At 32.0% G+C, this 25,511-nt stretch overlaps 1 protein-coding gene across 3 annotated transcripts in view; it reads right to left on the minus strand.

Moving 5' to 3' along the window:
* The window catches only part of Lim1 (LIM homeobox 1), a 260,036-nt gene that overhangs the window by 170,835 nt on the left and 63,690 nt on the right, over positions 1 to 25,511 (minus strand). For all 3 annotated transcript variants that reach the window (XM_081768751.1, XM_081768750.1, XM_081768752.1), the window contains exon 2: positions 16,760 to 16,965. In XM_081768751.1, the coding sequence (XP_081624877.1) occupies positions 16,760 to 16,965 (206 nt within the window). The remainder of the gene's footprint in view (positions 1 to 16,759; positions 16,966 to 25,511) is intronic.

A 25,511-nucleotide genomic window follows, 5' to 3' on the forward strand; every position in this document is an offset into this window, starting at 1 on the left:
TATACGTTATTTAAAGGAATACTCAGTACTCGTATTTGAAGGAACCAACCTAAAGAATATAGTTCCTTAGAAACAATAGTTTTAATCATCGTATTATTCAAGTATATCATAGAGTAGGGAATATAAGATAACTCTCAAAAATCAACTTAGAATTATTCGTTATTTGAAGAAGTACTCATTATTCAAAGGATTTCTCTGAATAACTAAATTCATCTTTGAAGAGTTATTGGAATTATTATGATCAATTACACAAAAGATGTAAATTTGTGACAATATATGGTGACAAGTTTCTGGTTATATATATATATATATATATTACTAATAGCTAAAATATGACGAGTACATAGACAAGAGTGAAATAAAAGCATAACATAACTGGTTTCTGTTTGTTGGCGGCCTGTTTAAAAGAGCAGCAAAAAAAGGCTATGCAAGAGCAAAAATCGCTTCTGGCGAAGGTTACTTACAAAGGATTGAAATGATACAGGTACTTATACACACACATACACAGGGTAAGAAAACACTTTATGGCCCAGATTCTATTCAAGTATCTCCAGATATCTACGTGTGAGTACAAGAAAAGTTTATATATATATATATATATATATATATATATATATATATATATATATATATATATATATATATATATATATATATATATATATATGAAAGAGATGTGAATGTTGCTATGCAACCAAATGAAACGACCCGCCCGTTATTTTGCTTTACGTGTTAGTGTTTTGTGCTGCTGAAACCTGTGTGAGATTTCTTCATTCTTAGCCGAGGCTAAATAATCCTAGAGGCAATGGCACGCAGAAAATTTCTCTCTCCTCCAGTCATAGTCGTGACGAATGAAAAATAATAATAAATAAAAAAAAACAAGAAAAATTTTCACCTGGAATTGACTACTTGAACTATTATTACGTATTTTTCTTGTTACTATTATTTTGTAGTGTACCATATGTGAGTATACAGCATGGGTAGTAATAATATGAATGTAGAATAAACTGGACTGCCTTTAGCTACTGTGGCCATGAGTTAGTCTTCAGAGATAGTAATATAACTCAAAAAACGTGTAATATTTTACTTTGGACGAACACTTTTGTCCTTCTTGCACAGAAATTAGCTTTGATTACTTATTTCAAGTTTGTTTTGGCTTTCCTTCTTCAGATTTTCGCTCCTTAAGTTTTTTTTTTTTTAATTTTACGAACATCGTACTATTTGATTGCATTTTGACCAGATTATTACGAAACAATTATTAATCATTAGAAGAATTACCGTATTACAACAAACATTCATTCGAACAACTGTACATTATTCTGTCAAGCATTCGTTATATAAAGAATTGCTTGAACAACTGTTCGTTATTTAAAGAATGATTCGAATACGGTAGTTATTCGTTATTCAAGAATGATTCAAACATTTATTAGTTATTTGAAGAACTTTCTTACCAGCTATTCGTTATTTCAATAGTTATTACAACTATTGTTCATTACTTGAAAAGTTATTAGAACTATTGTTGATTACTAGAAGGATATTTCAAATGATTATACGTTATTTGAAGAATTATTCATTATTCTATTAATAATTATAACAATTAAGTATTCGTTATTTGGAAAAGTACGTGTTATTTGGAAAGAATTATTTGAACAGATATTTCTTATTCTAATAACTATTTGTTATTTGAATGACTACATAATAACTATATTGTTTTATTATTAGAAAAATACTTGAGCCAAGTTATTATTTATTATGAAGAATTATGAAAAAATTATTTGTTATTCTGTGAATTATTACAACATTTATTTGTTATTTGTTATTGTAGGAATTATAGAACAACTATTCGTTATTTAAAGAATTATTTAAGCTACTGTTTATTATTTGAAAAATGACTGAAAATATTGTTCATTATTTGAAGGGTTATAAAAAAACGTTATTCCTTACGTGAAGAAATATTTATTAATCGAAGAATTATTTAAACAACCTTTTATTACGCGAAGAATTATTGGTAATACAGTACATTTTATTACTTGAAGAATTACTTGAAGAATTTATTACTTGAAGAATTAAAGTGTTATTAGAACAATTATTGGTTACTCTAAGATTACTTGAACAAATCATTAATTGTTTACAATATTAGTCGCAGGTGGACTTATTAAAATTTTAACAGCTACCATCTTTCTGTTGTTTCTGAGCTACGTAAGAGGTATCACTTCTACGAACCTATAATATACAGAAAGAGTAGAAATGTAAATAAAAATCTAAAAGTCATGTCCTATACGAGTTGATAGGGCACATTATTGATACACCTATCATTTTTAATCGCTTACAAAATCTGCCTGAAAATCGAAATTTTGATTCGTCAATACATTTTGTCCATTTTGTACTTAGGAATTATTAAGTGAGGAGAGAGACAAAGAAACATAAAACATGAATCTACAGCTTAAAATGAGATACGAATCACATGAATTCTATTGGGAACTAAATCTGAAGAATCTGGCACTAAAAGTGCGTATATTAAACCTATAGCCACAGTGTCTTCTCGCCTTTAATGATGATCCAGTGGAAACTTCTGTGGTGTGGATTTTATGTTAAGGTTCAGACCCATATCCCAAATTGTTTAGTGTTGAAAGAAATATTAAACCCAAAACTGTTTTTTTTTTAAATAAGATGATTAATATCCCAAAACTGCAATGTTTTTTTTTTTTAATTTCATATTGCTACATCAGTGTACTTCCGTCTATCCTTAAGATTAGCAGCGTGCTCTAAATTCCGATTCCTGGTACAGACACAAGCTTTCGTTGTTAACCTGGAATCTTTAGGCAATTATGGAGATAGTGGGATTAAAAGGCATCAAACTCCGGTCTACAAGGACTTTAATAATAGCAAGCGGAGCCTATAGGGTTTCAAACTATCCCGATTTCGGTGGAATTAGCCAGGAATTCTACGTCTTATCCCGAAGAGTTTATTTATTATTTTATTTATGTATTTTTGTTCAACGGGACGGTAAAAATCTTGGAATTCAGTCGTTTGCCTTTTGAATAATAAACGTAGGTTACATTAGTTACAAAAATAAATAGTAAAATGCAAGATTGGGCAATTGGAATGTTTATCAAATCGCAAGTCTCAGAAAAAAAATACTAACTTAAAAATTGAGTTGAGATCACGATGACTTTTTGAAAGTTTTTTTAAAAGTGTTTCTGTCTTTTCTGGGTATGTTCATGGAGTCTCCCTGTTTCTTTAGATTGAAAGCCCTTTAGAAAAAAAACATTCTTTTAAAAAATTGATATTTTAGCAAGTTTAAAAGTTTGTTAACTTTTTCTATTCTAGTAAGTAGGACTCTGAATTATTATTATTATTATTATTATTATTATTATTATTATTATTATTATTATTATTATTATTATTATTATTATTATTATTATTATTATTATTAATGTGTAAAACTAAATTTTTAATGATGAAAATGATACTTTTGCGAAATTTAATACGAGTATTTCATAAAAGTATGCAATCTCATGCAGTTACACTTTTTTTTAATGTCTGGTGACAGGTATATTTCTTAATCCTTAAGTCATCCCCTTTCCCTAGAGAAATGAGGATGTAGCGGGCTATTGTCAAATTTTTGTCCCGGAGTGGGTCAACCGTAGTTGGGAAACCCTAGGGGAACCACAAAACTTGTCACAATCAGGTCGATCTACGGGACAGGAACGTCAATTTATTCATACTGCTGCAAGACCAAAGTATCCTGGTCAAACGTAAGTGTTGAAGATAAATAGACAACAAAATAAATATCGTAGGTATCCTTATTTTGACAAGTCAACTGCGACTTTTTTTATGGTGTTAATCAGTTTTGCGACTAAATTTGTGATAATTTATTGAAAGATACAATCATTTAATAGCAATGACTAAGGACGCCCATGTTGTGGTTTCCAAGGGGGGGGGGGGGCAAGTATAAGCGACATTTCAAATATAGTATCAAATTTTGCTGTAACTAATGTAAAAATTCTATTGGGTTTTCGATATTCCCAAGTACAATCTTCTCTTAGGGGAGGGGGGCGAGCGTCCCACCTCGCCCCCTAATGGGCGCCCTTGGCAATGACTATATTTATCTTATAAATAAAACAATAGAAGTAAACTATAATAAGATACCAGGTCCAGTACAGTACATGATCTATAGGATTGTTTACAAGACGAGACTTAAGGCTGTCTCGTCTCGTCTGGAAAATAGTTGTCTCGTCTCGAAATGGAATTTGCGAGATCTCGTTTTCTAGACGAGACAAAATAATACGAGGTAAAAAATAATAATAACAAAATTTAAAATGTGAGAAAATGTGCAACATCTTGATTAACAGGCAAGAAATATCACACAAGTTATGGCTTCAGCCTTTAATTCAACTCTATTAGATACAATGAGGAACAGCCAATAGTGTGGGAATTGATCTTACATGCACCCGTCCACTGCGTAGGATTCCAACTGGTCGTAGTTGGATCCCACGATAGTAAGTCCCATCCATCATAAGCTCGGTCTTGCATAAGAAAGCAAGATTTAAAAAAAAAAAAAAAATCTCAAAATAATAATTAATGGGGAATAACTGATACATGTAACTAAGGTACAAATTATAACTTACGTATACGTGATAACAAAAGAAATACACATAATATCAAATGACAATTGTGAAATTTCATTAGTAATTCCACAGCATGATTCATGACTCAATAAGAAAATAAGCTTCCTATTTTATCGATATATACAAATATAAAATTGAATTTATCTAGGATCCTAGAACATACTATATCTGTACGTTCTAGGTAATCTTAAGTGATGCACACAAGATGTAAGTTATGTCTGTCTCGACTCAAAATGTGTTGTGATATTGAGGGTGCCGTGTAGAAATTTATATCTGTTTTTAGTGGGAGTTATCTGTCCTGTATCGAATCTCGTGACGAGAGTTCTATCTCCTGTCTTATCTCGTGTGTGTCACCATACAGACTCCAATAATCAGATCCAGTGAGGCAAAAAAAGTATGCACGGCATATTCAATTATATATATATATATACAAATTTGAGTGGCAACATTAAACCTGAAAGTGCGTGTGTTGTGTAGACCACTGACTAAACATATCGAACACACAGCAGCATCACAAAATGAATGGCTGTAGGACATTGGTTGTGAGTCCAGTTAGTTAAGCTTCGTTAGTTAGTTTTAGAGAGTTATTGATTTATGCTCATTCATAAGCAATGAGCTTTCAAAAAGAAAGGGTTAAAAAGAAAAAGTAGAAGCAAATAATTTAGTACTCTTCCTAAGACCGTTCGTCATTATCCGAAGTTGTCGTATTTGTAACAGTAGTGACAGAATTTCACACGGTTACAGTTCCAAAAGGCCTTGAACTGTATATCTTCCCCCATTAATTTTGTCAGAAAGAATTAGTATACTTTTTCTTCCTCTCTCTTTTTTTGTAATGGTTAAGAGGTAAAAGTGGACCTTATGGTATGGTATTATCACCAAGGGTTTGGTATTATTGTTAACGTGGACAACGCCTGTTTTAACATTATTATTTTTCCTCCGTTTCTTTTCAATTTAGGATTTACTGTGAACAGTACTGTACACACAGGCGAAAGAAATTAATCAGTTTTGTTGAAAGAATTGCATCAGTTTAGTCGCTCTTCCCATCAGGATGGGCGTCAGTGAGAATCGTCTCTGAGCCTATGTCCTCTGGATAGACGGACGGACATTGTATACCCTTTTACTGTTTAGTTTTTCCCAGGAGTTTTTTTTTTCTATTCCCTTCTGGGACAAAAAACATCCAATTTTTATTCCTGCCTCTCTTACGTTCTCTTTTGGGAGACAAAATATTTTCTCCCTCTCTCTCTCATACATCACACACACACATGTACCAACACAAATGTGAAGCCTTCTCTGTTATTGGAATGCTTTTTTTTTTTTTTTTTTTTTCAATCAATTGTGCCCAGCTGTCTATTCAAGTGCAAGTCCCTTGTTGACATCATGATGTCTGTACGAGTACTGAAAGGGCTAAGAAATTCACGAGTAGAAATTACGTGTTTGGCCTACTACTGTATAAATACACACACCTACACATACAACAGGGATTCTCAACTTATTTCATAATACGACCTCTCTTTTATTACATTCTTTTGCCTGCGACCTTCATAAGTAATTTTTGGTTTGTATTTTTTTTTCTTTTTTAATATGGCTGCTTACTTGCTTTCGAAGCATAGCGAAATTACAAAAGTCTCAGGTTTCACACTAGTATTCATTTTGAAGTATTTCTGTTTGCAGCTTTTGTTGTATTTGTAATCTTCTTGTTTTTCAATGTGCAGTTTTTGTTATAATTTTCTTGTATTTCAATATGCAGTGTTTGTTGTATTTGTAATTTTTTTGTTTTCAATATACAGTTTTTGTTGTATTTGTAATTTTCTAGTTTTTCAATATGCAGTTTTTGTTGTATTTGTAATTTTCTTGTATTTCAGTTTGCAGCTTTCCCCCAATTTCATTCTTCTTTTAGTCCTCTTTTTATTTTTTAAAAAAATTCTTTATTTATTTGAAATTTTGTTTAGTATTCCTTGCTATATTTGACAATAGGTATGGAAATAAAAAAATATGACTATCAAAATAAGAAATCCAATATAATCTTTGAAAACTGGTTATATTTTTCCACTACTAGATCCTAGTTACTAGAGCTCGATTTTCTATGATCTAAAATATTCGAAATTATTCATGGATTTATGCCCTAAAAATGTTAAAATATAACTTTAAAACACAGGCACCTTTGGAGCTGCAGAAATGGGTGTAAATGCCCTCCTGAGTTTTATAGATTTCAATTAATACTAATGATATATTGACGGTAATTAATAATATACTAATGAAAAACGGGAAATGTTCAGTTTTTCCCCCTCCCCCCAAGCAAATGTTGAAAAATTATGCTACTGCTAAAAGAAAGAAAAAGAAAAAAACACACAACTTCACTCTACTAGATCACTTGACTTTATTTAGGAATCATGAAACTCAGCGTTGCCAAGTTATATGACAGAAATCCCTCCAACATTTGTCAAATGTCCCTTATTTCGAAAAATATCCATACGTTCAGTGTAAATGGGGTTTTACCATAAGTACCGCGATAATTTCAAGAGAAAATTCTTCCAAAGTCTTATCTTCAATTGAGTTCAATGTGGATTATCAGTATTTTGGGAGTACTACTTTCATCTCCCGTATATTTACAGTTTCTCCAGATGTGGTTAGATGTATTTTCCACTAATATGCAACTATAATAAGGAACTGAACTTCAGATAATGGAGGAAAAATAGAGACAGACAGAAGTTGAGGTTGCAATTTCTCTTTTTGAACTAATTGTTGCTGCGCCAATCAACCACTTTGACCCTCTATCATTATATAATATTCCTTCAAATACTGTTTCACAAGTCCAAATATTTCGAAGGAAAAACTTTCCAAATAACACCGTTCCCAATATTTCTAATGAAATATTTCTAACGAAACAGTACCAAATAACATCATTGCCAATACTGCCAAATATTTCTAACGAAAAGGTTCCAAATAACATCGTTGCCGATGCTCCAAATATTTCTAATAAAAAAGTTCCAAATAACGTCGTTACCAGTACTGCGAAATATTTCTAACTAAAAAGTTCCAAATACCATCGTTGCCAATACTGCCAAATATTTCTAAGGAAAACGTTTCAAATAACATCGTTGTAATATTGCCAAATATTTCTAACGAAAAAGTTATAAATAACATCATTGCCAATACTGCCAAATATATCTGTGAGTACTAAATGAAATTCTGTAAAAATATGCTTTTATATCACTTTGTATCTAAATATGATCTAAAGTTAAAATGTGATTCAAATATGGATTTTATGACCAATAAATGTCGTGTACACAAGAACTAGAAATGTGTTTACATTTAATTAAACATGTAAATAGGTGTTAGGATAAAGAAATATGACGTGTCATAGAAATCGAGCCTTGCTAATTACATTTAACCTTTTCACCTTGCTTATTGACCCTCTGTATTCCTTCCTAGGACTCCCGATCTCCAGGTTGAGAAACCCCTACATACAATATATACGTCTATATTATACGACAGAGAGATAAAGGTAATTTATCTTACTCCCTTTTTATTTCCTTTCTTGACAAAAGAAAAGTGCTATATAGTTTAGAAAAAAGTAAGAACATTTCAAAACTTTAAAACATTAAATTAAAACAATTAAATTTATTATTTTATTTAAATATAGTGTTTTTTTAAAGTTACTGATTATTTTAATTTCTCAGTAAAGTCAAAGCTTTTATCGCTTTTAATCAGTAAAGTGACAGCAATAGCGTAAAGAAAACTCACTGTGAAAGCTTAGAATTTACTGTAAAGCTTTTACATTGGAAGCTTTTAATACACTGTATTCGCTTTCTCAAAATATTACTGAATGTACTGTCCTGTAATAAATTAAACATTGCAAATAAAAAAAAGGTCACTTCCGTACGTGGGAAAATATATTCAAAATTTTTATACATACAAAAAACAAAATATATGAAATCAAGATTTGAAGCACCGGTAGACACTTTATTTTTCTGAGTAGCTTGAAAATGGAGGTGTTCTTACTTCTCAATTCAGTGGCATGATAGTAGAGAACTAAATTTAGAAATTAAGGGCGAAAAGGGAGCATTAATACTTCATAAAATATATACACTGAAAAAAATATGGGGTGTGGTATAGGTATTTTAAAAAAGGAGCATTATTTGATACAGTTTTAAGAGTATTTTAAGACGTTTTCATTTAGCGTCTATCCCACAGAATTGTTCAATGCGTAATTTCAAGGCACAGTTTCACGAGTTAAACGAAATTCTGAGATTTTAACAGTGATTCCATGAAAACACATTCAGGAAGTGGTTTACTTAAACGTAGTTAGAAGAGTCTGGTTAATAAGCACTAATACCTAAAGAGTAATAAAGAATATTTTAATGTTCCTCTTTTTATGATATACAAATTATTCTTGTGTTACGAACAAAAAGAAATTAACTAATTTTCGTCAGCAGCCGGGCATAAACACAAAAAATTCCACTATCAGAATAAAGATGTATTTTCTGTTAGTTAATGAAAACTATACGCAAAGCGGTATGTTCTACAACTGTACAAGGATATTTTAAAAGGATATGAATGAGTACATACAAAAGAAGAAATATATCATACACATATACTTCTAACATGACATGTGGCAATTTGTACATACATTTTTATGCAAATGAAATGGGTTCATTTTTTTGTATATGTGCACGGGAACTATTAACTTGGAGAATACTCACAGGACGCTTTTAACACGTACACGAAAAGTGTTTTTAATTTTATTTATTTTACTCAACAAATTCCCAGATAAAATCTGCGAATTCAGTTGACACTGGAGTCATTATCAACTAGTAACAGCAAAAAAATAGTGAAGAACTTAATAGAAGTAAGTTGAGAAGAGTTCTGTATTAAAAGACACAATCCCAGCATTCACCTCGTGATAGTGTTACTTTACGCAACGAGAAATAAAGTTTCTCGTCTCGTCTCATACATTTAATTGAAATTTCGTCTCGTCTCGATTCTCGAAAAAGCTTCTCTTGTTTGGTCTTTAAATTTATATACAAAATTTATACCTTGTTTCCTTTTCTTAATTTTCATCTAGAAGTTATCAGGATCCTTCCGCGTAACGAAAAGTCCACAAAGAGTGTGACGTAACAACATTTTTAAACCAAATTTATTATTGGAGTATATTGTGCAATGATTTGCGTATCTTTAAACGCTGAGAAATACTTTTCATTGTGTACATACAATCACTTCATCAATTTATAGTTTTACACTAAAACAGTGTTAGAGATGTAAGCCTTGGGTGAACTAGTGTTGCCAACGAGACTCGAAGAAAAAAAAAAACTTCTCGTCTCGTTTTTGAGACGAGAATTGTTGTGTCTCCAAACTCATGTTGAATTTGGAAAGGTACTTATCATGAGACAAGGACCGAGGACAACATTACTCTTGGAACTAAGAAGAAAAAAGATGGAAAACTTTACTGAGGATGGTGGGGCACCAAATTAGAATTTGAGACTTCTCAATAGTGAAACAAGAAGGTAATGGATATACATTTGTAATAAGTTTTCACTATGTCAACACGCTGTTTCGTCATAAAGCTCTTGGTTCCTACCCATACAGAAAACAGATGACGATCATATGCGCTACTCTGTACTAACTATGACTACTAACGACAAGGAGAACAGATGAAAATCGTGTAGTAACGTTCAGTACTGCTAACTTACTAGAACAGGAATGGCGGGCATTTCAAAACTTGGGTTCTTTATCGGACACCCTTTTATGTTTATTTATGTACTGTATATGGAAAATATACACCGTTAAGTATCAGATTGTATCTATTGTTATTCCATTTCCCTTAACAGTGACGCAGAACTACTTGTAACTTCTTGAAAACTATCAATATTTCATATTTAGCAAGTACTTACTTACTAGATAACAACGTTGTAGAATTTTTGATATTATTTTATTATGTTTTTTATTTCTTGTAGTATTTTCAAATAAAACACATGCTGTAAAATTCAATAGACAGTACTTTTTTTAAAAAAAAATGAAATAAAATAATTTAATTTAATACCCAACGGTTTTATTCTAAATAAGACGAAAGATTAATCAGAGTGAATGGCTAGGAAAAAATGGACAGGATTGAGATGATAAAAGGAAACGGGAAAAACCTGAGAAAACCCGTGGTCATGATGATTTCCACCACAAATTCACATGGTCTGTGATCAAACCAGGGTCCCCTCGCTCCAACTGGTACATTTGTCTCCATGATGTTCCAATTAATTCTAATATTCTACTTAACCCACTACGACAGGAACGCGAACATAAAAACTTCGAGAGTACGGTATAGTTAAAAGTGCCTATGTTATTCAGTGGAATTGGAACTCACGACGGATTGTGTCCCGTGTCCCGAAGCCGAACGCCCGAGACCATTTTTCTATTACCACCGGGTGCGACAGAACTACCACGTCCTCGCGAACAATCTTAAGATCGCACGTTTAACTGCATATTACGCGTATTGTCTACGTGCCGAAAAATGGATTTTAATCTTCAATCTACCGATCAACCAACCAAAAGATCAAAAACCTAACTTTAAAATAGTAGATTAATTCTTCGTTAAAGTGAAATGTAATCTTTTAGCTTAACGTCCCACAGAAACATGGACAGATACAGCAAATATATAAAGGAATTTTTTGTAAATCAAACTCTTTAACTTTTTTTTCAGTTTAACGTCCAACGATTATGTCCTTTAGGCTAAGGAAGATGGATCATCAAGACGAATGAATGATAATGGAGAAAATGGTGGAATGAGAATGTGACGGGATATGGGAGTACCCCGAGAAAACCCACGAACACGATAGTGTCCCCCCACAAACTTACTTAGCTGGGAATCTAAGCAAGGACTCCACGGAGTAGACATAAGCGCTCTTATACTGAGTCACCGTGTCTCCCTTGATTCTTGGTTAATAAATGGGGAAAGAAAGACACTAAAGTACATTAAGAGTCTTCATCCCGGGCGAAATTAAAATACCGCTAATTTTACATTTATTATGTGATATCTTCAAATACATAAAAGATAATCGAAATCTGAAACAAGAGCGCCCTAGACAATATCATTTTACATGAGAAACCGTTATCACGACTCACTTATCTGCTTTGGATTTCGAGCCATTTTGAAAATCGGCATTTATTTTCGCGTTTCTAAACAGCTGAAAACATAAAACCACTAGGTGACTTGTGATAACGGTACCTCACGCAAAATAATATTGTCTAGGGCGCTCTTGTTCCATATTTCAATTATCTTTTATCTATTTGAAGATATCACATAATTACTGTAAAATTAGCGGTATTTTAATTTCGCCGGGATGAAGACTCTTAAGCTTAAATATAACTTAACAGTACAGAATTATGATCTTACTGACCGGACAATCAAATGTATTCAATTTTGTTATTATTAAAACTCGTTTTACGTATTAAGAAATTTCTGAATAGAGATGCAATGTCATTTACATTGGAAACAATTATATGATACAGAGGAATTTTGGAAGGTTGGACAGCGCCTCCAGTTAGAGATACTATTACACAAATTTCTCGTTCAGATTGAGAAAATCTCTGGAAAACTTTCAAGTACAGAATACCCAACCGAGAGATTCATATCCGGGACCTTGCGCCAATGATTTACCTACACAGGCACTCTATTACAGTGGAGTCTCGTTAATTCGAACTTGGATAATTCGAAATATTGGATAATTCGAACAGAAGTCCATTCCCCTTGAAAATTGTATTGAAAATAATAGTAAAAAATCGTGGATAAATCGAGCTTTTGAACCCATGTTTTGGATAATTCGAAGTAAATACAGTTGAAAATTTTTAATGTTGGACAGATGTAAAGAGAGAAATATAGTTTTAATGTGTTTTCAGTTATCCAGATGCAGCCATAGGGAAGAGCAACACAAAAGATACATAGAAAATCTATGAAATGATAAAGATGAAGGTGAGTTGCGGAAGAAGTAAAGATAGAGAACGTGTGCCAATCTTATCTTGTTTCAAAATTGGTTGAAAATTTAAGATGAATTATTGATAAAGTCAACCAAATGTTATTAGTATCGTATTCCACACAATACATGAAATTCAAGATTTATTGACCGTACAAAAACAATCAAATTTAAGCAAATGAGGTTTACGACTTCTTATAAGGAGAACAGAATATTCAAATTGTTACTGGTGTTTAATAGTTTGGGCTATTCAATGTATGTCGTAGTGTTGTACGTAAATATATTTTCCATTGTACATGTAGTTTGAATTATGTAGAGTCAGTGTCGTTTGTTAGTTTGCGTTATTCGATCACGCAAATAATAAGCTGCTTTAAAGGTAAAATCTACACCATATGAATATGTTTTAGATGCACAGTACTTTTGTTTGTTTGTTGTTATATAAGTGAAAATGAATGTTGTTGGATAATTCGAATTTTGGATAATTCGAAGTTTTTTCGTGTCCCCTTGGACTTCGAATTAAAAAGAGTCCACTGTATTAAAGATACACGCATTTTAAAGCTCCATCACAACATCTAATTTGTATACGATTGCCTGTGTAATTAACTTTATTACATAAACACAGTATTGAATAATTTGTGTACAAAATTAGCGTGTACATTCAATCTATGATCACCGCCAAAAGTACTGAAACAATCAATATTCTTCTACAAATCATTTGTGTGCCCTTTTTCCAGAAGTTTTCACTGGGCGATGCAATATTTTCACTGTGTTAAGGTAAAGCTTATGTGAATGTAAGAAACACTTACATAAAAAAAATCTTCGTACAAATTAAAAGAAATAATTTTAAAATCTTGGAGGTAAGTAAAATTGTGTCATGTTATATTACATATACAATTTTCTATTTGTCAAATGAAAAAGGTACAATTACTTGTTTTACTCGCTTCTATAATCTTTCCATTTAGCATTTCTGTTCACTGTCATATCTATGGATACAAAGTATTTGGAAAATCCGAGACATGTTCTACATTCATTTTTTTTCGGCCTGCGCTCAGAAGGTGTTTGTGAAATATCCTGAATGTTCTACATTTTCGAGGAGGAAGTATTGAATACTTTGAAAATACGCGTAGATTAATGTGTGGAGGAAGTAGCTACTTATAGTATAATTCTTTGAGTGTATTGATATAAGTTTGTTATTTAACCTTCAATATTCCAAGTGTCATTTTTTATTTAATGTCGTAGATTTTTCATGAAATGTTCTAGATTTTCATAAAGTGCCCTATATTTTGGATAAATATGTCATACAATTCATTAGAGAGATTCTTTTTCTTTTTTCCTGGTTGATATGTTCTCCCCTTTTGGACTGCCAAATTACGTTTAAACATTTACACACCTTAACACTTAATGGTCACACCTTAACACTTAATGGTCTCAGCCTTCCTAACCACAGACAACAAATCAGATGAGCATAGTTAGATGTTGAAGACGCTACTATCTCACGAGACATGACGAGAAAGAATATTAGTGCCGAGAGAGAGTTCTTTCAATAAAAACAGATACATTTTCCGAGACGACATATCACTTCCATGAGACTTTCTTTTCGAGACGAGTCACATTAAATTGTTGTCTCTTACGTAACTCTAAGCATTACAAACTCATTTTTAGATTAGGAGTCTTTCAAGAAACTACCTACGAAAAAAAGAAAGAAAGAAAGGAAACGAAAATCCAACTTCAACTTAGCTTCTCAAGTCTACTTTGAATCCCACTCCTGATCATGAGTTCAATACATCATCTCAAAAGTATGAACATCGATACACTCAAACTGTTCATATTACTTAAGATTAACTTTTCAGTGACGCGGAGGTTCAAATTGCCGCATAACCAAACGGATGGAAGGGTATTTAAATTTTGTACTCTTAACTCACATTCACAAAGCAACTATCTTTAAGATGAAAAACCTGCAACCCAAATATGTTAAATAACTTAAGTTAGAAGTTACACCTTTTCAAACAATGCACTGCAAAAGTCACTACAACGCAGTACTGTTGGAACCATGTGAAGAAGGGAATGTCACAACCACGTAGGTAGGTCGTAAGCATGTGAAGCAACGGTCACTGCCAAGTAGATAGACCGGGAGCATGTGACGAAGAAGTCTTTACCACGAAGGTAAGTTGTAAGCATGTCAAGAAATGGTCACTACCACGTTGGTAAGTCGTAAGTATGTGAAGATAAGGTTACTAACACGTAGCACGTTGTATGTGAAGTTGAGGAGCCACGTAGGTAGGTCGTAAGTATGTGGAAAACTCACTGCCACGCAGGTAGGTTGGAAGCAAGTGAAGAAACTGTCACTACCACGTAAGGAAGGTCGTATGTGAAGATGGAGAGGTCACAACAACGTAGGTAGGTCGAAAGCATCTGAAAAAATCACTGCCACTAAGGTAGTTTGGAAGCATGTAGTGAAGAAGTTTCTACCATGAAGGTAGGTCGGAAGCATGTGAAGAAACGGTTACTACCACCTAGTTGATCGGAGGCATGTGAAGAAGAGGAGGTCAGTACCAGATAGATAGATAGCCACTGAGGGGTTAGAACATTGCCCATTCGAGATCTGTTTTTTTTCTAGTTTTTAAAACATGTAACCCTTTGTTTTTCATTTGCTCCTTTTTTTTGTAATCTGTAATATCCACTTTTTCTTTTATTTTTGTTTACATGTATTTCACGCTGACTGAATTGGCGCAACACGGGTAGAAATGACAGGTGAATAAGGACAAGCCGTCAACAAGCAACATCACTATCTGCTGGATATACATATGTGTATGTATGACATATGTCTTTCTAGCAAACAACAAACTTTAGTACGCAGAGAGAAATGTCTGTTGTAATTTGTCATATGGATATCGGACCATGATGTAGATTTTCATTTTGGACATTTTACCATTGAAATGCAATACACCTATCTCCGTGTTTCAGAAATATATACAGTATATATATATATATATATATATATATATATATATATATATATATATATATATATATATATATATATATATATATATATATTAAATCTACTGTCGACATCCTTTCATACAAACAAAGACAAAATGTTCAACAATATTATTTTCTATTAGCATGAAATGGAAGAAAAAATGTCGAAAGATGAGATAATTTATAGATCTCATTGAGTAAACAAAATAGTACGGATAAAGACAAATTCTCATGCCTAATTTCCGAGAAAATCGACAAGAACTATTTTTTGTAAACCTAAAAAGTGATGTCTACAATAATGAAGTCACCTTTTAAAAATGGAAGTGATTATAAGGATATTCTCATCAAGCTGGACTGGAAAGAAATTGATCTCGATTTATTTTCTTTCTCCCCTTTCCCCTCACTTACAATTTCTTACAGAGTCTTTGAAGATATACAACCGGTCATTCCTCACTGATTATTTGGTTGTCTATCACTTAAGGATAAAGTAAATTTGATTTTCTAAAAAGAGAACTAGTTTTATTCTTTGATTGACTTTGTGGTTCCAAATATTAATAATGATAATAATAATAATAATGCAAGAACAACACTACGTAGTACGCGTTAAGAAAAAGATTTTAGATAATCTTACAGCGTAGACACTTCTTGATCTTTGCTAGCGATATGACCATATTGCATTCTTGAAGAAGTGTCCGCTTCATTTCACGAAATGTCCGTTTGTTTTGATCTTTCATTTTTCATCTTTCGAAGTGATCGTTTGACGAAGCGTCTGTTTCTTCTGACGAAGTGACTGCTATACATTTTCAATAGTGTACGTTTCTTTTGATGATGTGATCGTTTTGAACATTTGACGAAGTGACCTTCTGATGATGTGTCTGTCTCATTTGACGAAGTGTTAGCTTGACTGTTTCGAGTTTTGGACGAATTGACCTGTTCCCTAAAAGAATTATATTATAATGTGTGCTGACTTCTTTTAATGTGCTTTTTAAGAATTCTTTTTGACAAAAAGGTTAAAGATTTGTGCGAAAACCTTAATTTAAAATAAATATTTAAAGGTGTTATATAATTGAGAGAACACAATTGTCATATTATTCTCATCCTTACCTATGGATGAGGGTGACCGAGGTCAAACTCTGTAATATGAAACATAGTCTAGCCGTTGTGTCCTTTTGTTTGTGGTCTTACCTTGACTATTCTTCCCGTTGATATAGTCCTCTTTACAGATGAATTTGTTGTCGTCCAACACATAGAGTTCTTCGCCCGTGGACAGTTGTTTTCTGCATACCATACAAGTAAAACAGTTCAGATGAAACACCTTGTCCCTCGCCTTTCTCACTAAATCACTCGGCGAGATACCCTGCGCACAACCTCCACACTTGGTCCCATATCTCCTGTAACGAAACGAAAGCAAAAAAATAGGTTACTTCAGTATTTGGAAAGAAGGCAGTATTATTAACATTCATGAATCGAAAAAAAAAGTACGACAAAAAGAATCACAGTATCACATGGTTGAATTGTTGAGGAGTTAATAGTAAAAATTGAATATGGGTAAGATATTAGTAAATACAGAAAACGAAAAATGAAATGAAATCTTTGTAAGTTTTACGTCCTACGATTATGCCGGCTAGACTAAAGGAGACGGTGATGATGAGAAATGAATGAAATGGTGGAATGAAGAAAGTGAGAGGAAACGGGAGAACCCCGAAAAAACCCACGGACGCGGTCTTTGTCTCCACAAAGCTCACGTGGCGCGAGCTGGGATCGAAGCAAGGACCCCATGCAACAAAGGTGAACGTTCTATCACTGAGCCGCCGCAGTCCACGAAAATAGTACTTTCATAATACTCATTTAACGATGTAGATAATAAAACAACTAGACCTTATCAATCAAGAAAGAAAAAAAAAAAAGAGAAACAACAGATACGGCTTTGAATTGCAGGGAAGGGAAGATGTATTGTACCGTTTGCTGTACGTGAGATTTATTTTTATATCAATATTTCAATTATGCAAATTCTAAATGTCATGAGTCTCTAGAGTGAAAGTACCTGAAACAAAATTTTACGATGAGGAAAATTTAAATACGAGTATATAGAATTCTCGTATTAATGTAAGTGCAGGCAGGTCAATTTCCTATACTAAGTGACAGTGTTTATGGTGTATGAAAGTCACACTTGGAGTTTCCTTTAAATACTCTTAGCAAATGAGAGGATTCCCGGTGTTGCCAGAAAACGAGATGTACTTGTGTCAGCAGCTTGCTCTATACTACATCCGTTTAGCTACACCCGTTTACCACATGGCAACGTCGCGCCACAGCCTTCATTCCATTCTCCTAGCCCATAAGCTATCGATTGTGTCCCACACTTTAGCATTTTTGTAGATGAGCAAAAACATATCCCCATTTTTTTTTACTTTATTCCATAATATTTTTTTGATACTACTCTACATAGTAAAATATGTCAATGGAATGTTCAGAAGTCCTATACCTTGCTGGACATTTAGTTTCGAAGTAGAAATTTTAAAGATAATGAAAATGTCCACTGGATTTCCTTTGAACATGAGCAGGACGAGCCTGTTACGGAGCAAGGTTTAGATATCCGAAAATCGTCCGGAAATTATCCTGCAGTCAAACGAGTAAAAGCCAATATTTGAAGAATTTACTGTTGCTAACAGAATAACACAGCAACATTATTATTATTATTATTATTATTATTTTGTTCAGAAGCATGTATAGTAGCAAAATTACATGAAATCAACTTCTAAAAAAATTAAATAAAGAAAATGAAACAGAACATGTACACCATTTTCATTGCCCATAATAGTTTATAGTCAAAAGACCATCCCTCTTTACTTGTATTGTAGAAACGTACATACCTAAACGCCAGACGGTATTGATGAGTCAGAATACACGTGTGGGCAAATACAGAAGCCTCCATATTTCTAGCTTTTGACCTCTATAATTAGACTTATGGAGAAAATACATAGATATAGGGAAGAGACCATCATGATGATAATATATATAGGAAGTCTTTCTAATATAATTGACCAAATAACGTTCATATATACATGCATACGAGCGCATATAGGTATATACATGTGAGTAAATATAAGCCAATCTCTTCTCCCATTGGAAGCCACCGCCCTCCTTTCTTCATTCCCGATGCATCCTGGTTGTATGATTCTCATACATAAATGCAAATTCCCGTGCATAATCCCTATATATGGATTTCAATCTCTTTCGATGATTAGTTTGCTCTACACTGCATATATAGGATTCTGAATTATCTCCAATGGAGGTCATCTTCCCTTCCTGTCTCTGGATTATTTGCACCTAATGAACAACGTTGAGTATAGAGAGATGGGTAAAGGGATAGATTGATAGATATCATGATATACTCTCTCTCCAGATCTCATCATATACGGGACCCCCGGTGTAATTTGCATCAACAATCATTGTATCATGGAACCACATCTAATTTGCATATGGATATATATAATTCGTAACTTATACAATATTGTAAAGGTAAGGCAAAAAAGATGGATCAAATACGTTGTTATACACTATAAAGGAGCATAGGTGCACTTAAAGGTATAAAAGAAGCATCCGTCAATCAAAGGTGAAATGAAGTTCTCTTGATTTAAGGTGAAAAAGAAACAGCTAATTCATTGACATTGACATAAGATAGAGGAACATACGTTCAATCAAGCTAAATTCTTAGTTTCGTTGATTTTAGCGGTACACATATCCATTAAATTATGTTGATTTTAATGTTGTGGTAATCTTTGGAGTTGAAATAGCCATTAAATTAAAGGTAATTTAAGTTTATTTAATTTAGATTTTCTTTAATTTAAGAACAAAGGCAATTCGTTCATGTAACCTGAATATAATGTTCTGTTTATTTAATTTGAAGAATATCCGTAGATCTTATGTGACAATAATGGTCTATTTATTTAAAGTGAGGAATATCCGTTTATCTTACGTGAATATAATATTCTGTTGATTTTTAAAATGAAGAATTTCCATTAATCTTACGTAAATATAACGTTATGTTAATTTAAGATAAAGAACGTCCGTTGATCTTACGTGAATACAATGCTCTGTTGATATAAAGTGAAGAAAAACATCCATTGATCTTATATGAATATAAAGTTTTGTTGATTTAATGTGAAGAACGTCCATTGATCTTATGTGCCTACAAATGTTCTGTTGATATGAAGTGAGGAATACCTATCTAGTGATCTTACGTGAATATAAAATTCTGTTGATTTAATGTGACGAACATCCATTGATTTTACGTGAATATAAAGTTCTGTTGACTTAATGTGAAGAACGTCAATTGATCTTACGTGAATACAAGTGCTATGTTGATGTGATGTGAAGAATATCCATTGATTTTACGTGAATATAAAGTTCTGTTGATTTAATGTGAAGAAAGTCTATTGATCTTACGTGAATACAAGTGCTATGTTGATGTGATGTGAAGAATATCCATTGATCTTACGTGAATATAAAGTTCTGTTGACTTAATGTGAAGAACGTCCATTGATCTTACATGAATACAAGTGCTATGTTGATGTGATGTGAAGAATATCCATTTATCTTACGTGAATATAAAGTTCTGTTGATTTAATGTGAAGAACATCCATTGATTTTACGTGAATACAAATGTTCTATTAATATAAGGTGTAGAACATCCATTGATCTTACGTGAATATAATGTTATGTTGTTCTAAGGTTTTATAAAAACGCCAGCTAACCTTACGCGAATAGAATGATCTCATTATTATTACATAATGCAAACGACATTCTTTAAACTAAGATAACTAAGAGTTTGATTGATTTCAGGTGAAGGAACATGATTGATTTAATCGAGGTGAATTTAAAGTTTTCTTGATTTAAAGTTAAGAATTGAAACGTTGTTAACCCTTAAACGCATGACATGAATTGTACCTTAGTTTCCATAACATGGGTCTTTATGATGGGTCCATGGGTCCATAACATGGTCCATAAGATTATTCTGTTCAGGGTATATATTTCTAAAAAAGTCCAATTCAAAGTACAAGACTAGTAGTAATAATACTACTACAAATATAATAACATTTTAGTAAAACAAATACTAATTTGTTATAGTAAAGAACTAATCTAATACTACTATAAAGATTAGTATTAGTATTATATACTAATACTAATATATAATAATAATCTAATACTAAAATATACCGCGGGTCAGAAATGACCCATGTTATGTATTCTACGTATAGAAATAAAATGTAAAAAAAATACAAAACCAAAAACTTAAATACATTATTTTTATGTAGTAAACAAACCAATAGAAGATGTCACGGAGAAAAACTACTGTGCAACAAATATTGCAGACAAAAATCTATACATAAATTACTGCTGGGTCATTTTTGACCCATGTTCTGCGTTCTAGGGTTAATTTAACTAAAACTATTAACTTGTTTATTAAAAGTGAATAAAATTCTATTGGTATGAACTATGAAGTAATTGATAATTTGTTGTTTTAACGTGAAGAAAAATTCGTGAATTTAAATTCTTCCTTTAATTTAAAGTATAAAGGCATCGGCCAATCTACGAAAAATTTATAATTATGATCATTTAAATTAACAAAGATTTCTTGGTTTACGAAGGATTTAAAGTTTTGCTTATTTTTAAGATGAAGAAGCAAACATCTGTTGATTTAAGTTGAACATATGTTTGTCAATTTAATATGCAGTAGGGAAAAATAAATTAGGTTCGTTGTCAGTTTTTATATCTTCTGTTCAATATTATTTATGCTTTCTGAAATATTGAATATTAATTCTTGCGAAATGAAAAAATATTTTGCTCAGTTAAAAAAAATGCAGTAAATTTAGAAACAACTAGTATTAATAAAGTAGGTTATTCATTAAACCAAGTACAAATATTCCGGTATAGTAATAATTATAAACTGTAAATATTATTTCTATTCAGATAATAAAAACGTTTTTCTGAGATATTCAGAAACGTTATGATAACATTAATAAGCAATGTGAATTTTCCCATTCAGAACTCTTCTTCTCAAACAGATATAAGAGTTTGGTAATAGGTATTCATAAACAATATAAAATTTACTATTTAGATAATACTAATTCTCTTCTAAAATATGAACAAACTATTCCTACTCGGAAAATAATTAAGAGTTATGTTTTTTCTAACATTCATGAATGTTATACGAGTAGCATAAACAATATGAAGAAAATTATAAATTGAAAATATTTAATGCATTTAAATAAAAATTCAGTAATACGTTATAAATAATATGAAATATTCTTACTCAAGTAATATTCTATTATTAATCAAATTCTCCGGCAATGTTAAAGAAGAGAATATTCCATCATCTACTCAAACAATCCAGGAATGTTTCAATAACATTCGTAAACAGTATAAAATACTTTCATTTAGTTAATATTCACTGTTTTTCTTAAACATTCCGGTCAGGTTACAGTAAAATATGTAATCAGTATGAAATATTATTACCAAAGAAATATTCAATACTTGTTTCAAATATTCAAAGAATATGTAAAGGTAATATTCAACAACAGTTTTCGCATCTATAGAGACAACAATTAAAACTCACCCACATAGCACACGGGCGTCCACAGGACGTCCGAGACTGATTCGCAATGGACAACGGGGCATCCCGGGATAATCCTAATTTACTCCCGGGACATCCATAGGACCTTTGCAGGATATCTAGATGTCCTCTAATATCCCGAAAACGGGATATTCAACGGGGCCTCAAAAAATGTCCACTGGTAAATCGTGGAATAATGTGGCCCTAGGTATGTCCGGCATAAGATTTGCCTGGGATCTCCTGTCCCATCTGGGACGTCCCGTGGACATCCTACGTGGGAATCCTTTAGGACGTCTATGAGAAGTCTACTCATTGTCCCGATAATCTCGGGAACTATATGGGATAATTGGGATCAAAATAGGACATCCCATGGACGTCGTGTGCTATGTCTATATAAAACAGAGGTGAATCTTTCTTTATTTTACATTTTGAATTTTATTCAACTAGGTTTGGTTATCAATCCAACCAATAAAATAATAACTTATGCTTTCAATCATTCATGGGGCAGTGTGACTTAGTAACAAAGCGCTCACTTGTGATGTAAAGGGTCCCTAACTCGATCCCAGGGTACGTAAATTTGTTATGGACAACATAATGTCCGTAGGTTATCTCGGAGATTTCCCGTTTCTTTCGACATTCTCATTCCACCAATTCTATCATAATCGTTCATACTTATTAATTATCCGTCTCTTTTAGCATAAATAACATATATATGAAACATTATAGTATTAAAGATTTCATAGCTTATTTCAATAGTAATTAAATAAAGTTTCAAAGGTTATACTTGACCATTGCAATCCGTATTTACCTATTGGGAGTAATACAACGTCTTTTTTCAGAAATTTGTACCTATAGATGCTTCAAAAGATGTTTAAAGTTTGAAGTATTCCTTGTTAGGGAGTATTCAATGCTTTCATTCCAATAATTCAGAAGTAATATGTATCCAGTAAGATTATAGAGTTAAATTACAACGAATCATTAGCAATTACACTGTCATAATAATGTTATAAAATCACAGTAGTGTATAACATGATTGTAATTTAACAATGACGTCTTAAGTATTTTTATTAGCGATTCGCCGTTTTTTATATAAAAAGTCTTGTGGTATAGAAACAGAAATATTATTTCTGAGGTAATGAAATAAATTTATTTCAAAGAAATTACAATAGCGTAATTTTAACAGAAAGCACTTAAAACAGGGAGAGTTGTGCGTATATCTATAATGCAAGTTAAGTACCAAATTATAAAAAGATTATGTATAATTTGCTAATTCTATGCTAAGTTATACTTTAATACCAAAAGTTATAGAGAAACATTTCAGGAAACATTAAGCTTTATTTAAAAAATAAAAAATAAAAATAAAAATAAGGAACTTCGATAAAATGACAGGTTAAGGAAGAAACAAAAACTAAGAGATATTTACAAATGTCCTTTTTTTCTCTCTTTCTCTCTGTCTGAAAACAAAAGCAACTGGAATTAGGATAATTATAGTATGTTTCAGAATTGTCGTGATTCACGCAAAGAACTGAAGGCCTTGTTCGGCATTAGTGACACGACTACTTAACGCCAGTCACATTATATTTTTAGTATACATGCACATACACATTCACATACACATACACACACATAAATATACAAACAGATATAGGAACATGTAACCAGAGGAAACAAATGTAAAAGGACTACAACTGTAACCTTTCCGGCAATAAAATATGGAAAATTATAAATTTCTTCTTTTTGCCGATGATCTCAAGTTATATCCTAATATGTATGTTCTACTGTTGACAGTATGAAACTTCAAAAGGATCAACAGTGAGTTCAAATCAGCTTCCATAAAAACAAACTAGCGCTAAATGTGTCCAAATGTAAATCCGTATCATTCACGAGGAAAGAAAATCTTATTGCCTTTGTCTACACAATAAATGAAAATGCTTTGTTTAAATCAAATTTCAATAAAGACTTAGGTATTATTTTTGACACCAGAATAACCTTCACTCAACACATTGACGCAGCAACGAGTAGTACATATAGAAACCTAGGTTTCGTTTATTGGATAGCACAAGATTTCTACAAAGAATCAATATTCATACATAAGATTATATTTCTCATATGTGAGATCAAAATTAGAAAACTATTGTAATACTGTTTGGACACCAAATATCGCTAAATACTCTGAAGCAATAGAAAATATTCAGTTTAATTTTTTTTTTTTTTTTTTTTTTTTTTTTTTTAGAAATGCTTACATATAAGAAAAATGGTTTCTACCCAAAGCATGTACAGCCATGTCCAAAATGATTGTCGCATATTTATGTCTGTCTTCTTGTAAGAATATAATTTGATAATGATTTTGCAGGGTACTTTTAATACTGATATTAAGCGTGTAATCGGGAAATGTATATTTGTGGTAAATTTCATAGGAAAAGAATTATAAATACGAAAATTAGAATAAGTAAAACAAAATGTTTCTAAATGGACAAGAAAGTTTTATTTTCGTTTAGTTGTTCTTATTTACTGCTCTTCTGACATGAAATTTTCCACATACATGTCTTTGTCGATTATACACATACTTACATTGTAAGAAATACCAGGCGAATTTGTTATCAAATTATATTCCTACAACAACATATTTATAGACATGAATTATATTCCTACAACAACATAGTTTTGGACATGAGTGTACCTTATGAAGACTTAGTGACCAACCTTGATTTAAAACATTAGAGCAAAGGAGATGGGTACTTGATCTCATGTTCTTAGACAAATTATTAAACAGTAAAATTGACTATCTAGAATTGGTTTCAGAGCTGTTCTTGCATATCCCAATAGGTAAAACTAAAATAGCAAACAGTGGAATATTCCACTGTAAGACAACAAGAACAAACATATTACACAAGTCTTCTTTGTGGGAAATGTATGCTTCACATAACTAAATTATTAAATTTCATGTAACAGATATATTCAATACGTTCAAAAATAGGTTCAAATTGGTTGTTAAACAAGAACTTCTAAACGCTATATTTGTTACTTATGTACATGGCGTTATATTATAATTGGCCATTAAGCTTGTTGTGTTTTTCTTATGAAATAAATAATATATGAAATAAACAAATATCCAGTGTATTTTTGAGATCGAAGATTCTGAATAACCAGGATAAGTCAGACTGTTAATACAATATCAAATGTAAACGTCAGATATTAAAAAGGAAGAAAAATAAACTATCATTCTATTACATTTAGCAAAGAGATACGGTCAGATAGACGGCTCATCATTAAGTGATATATGATCAGAAGTTCGACTTCCACCATGGTAATCTCTGGCTTTCC

This window comes from Thermobia domestica, chromosome 8 (genome assembly GCF_964235325.1).
Source record: "Thermobia domestica chromosome 8, izTheDome1.hap1.1, whole genome shotgun sequence".
Classification (NCBI taxonomy): domain Eukaryota; kingdom Metazoa; phylum Arthropoda; class Insecta; order Zygentoma; family Lepismatidae; genus Thermobia; species Thermobia domestica.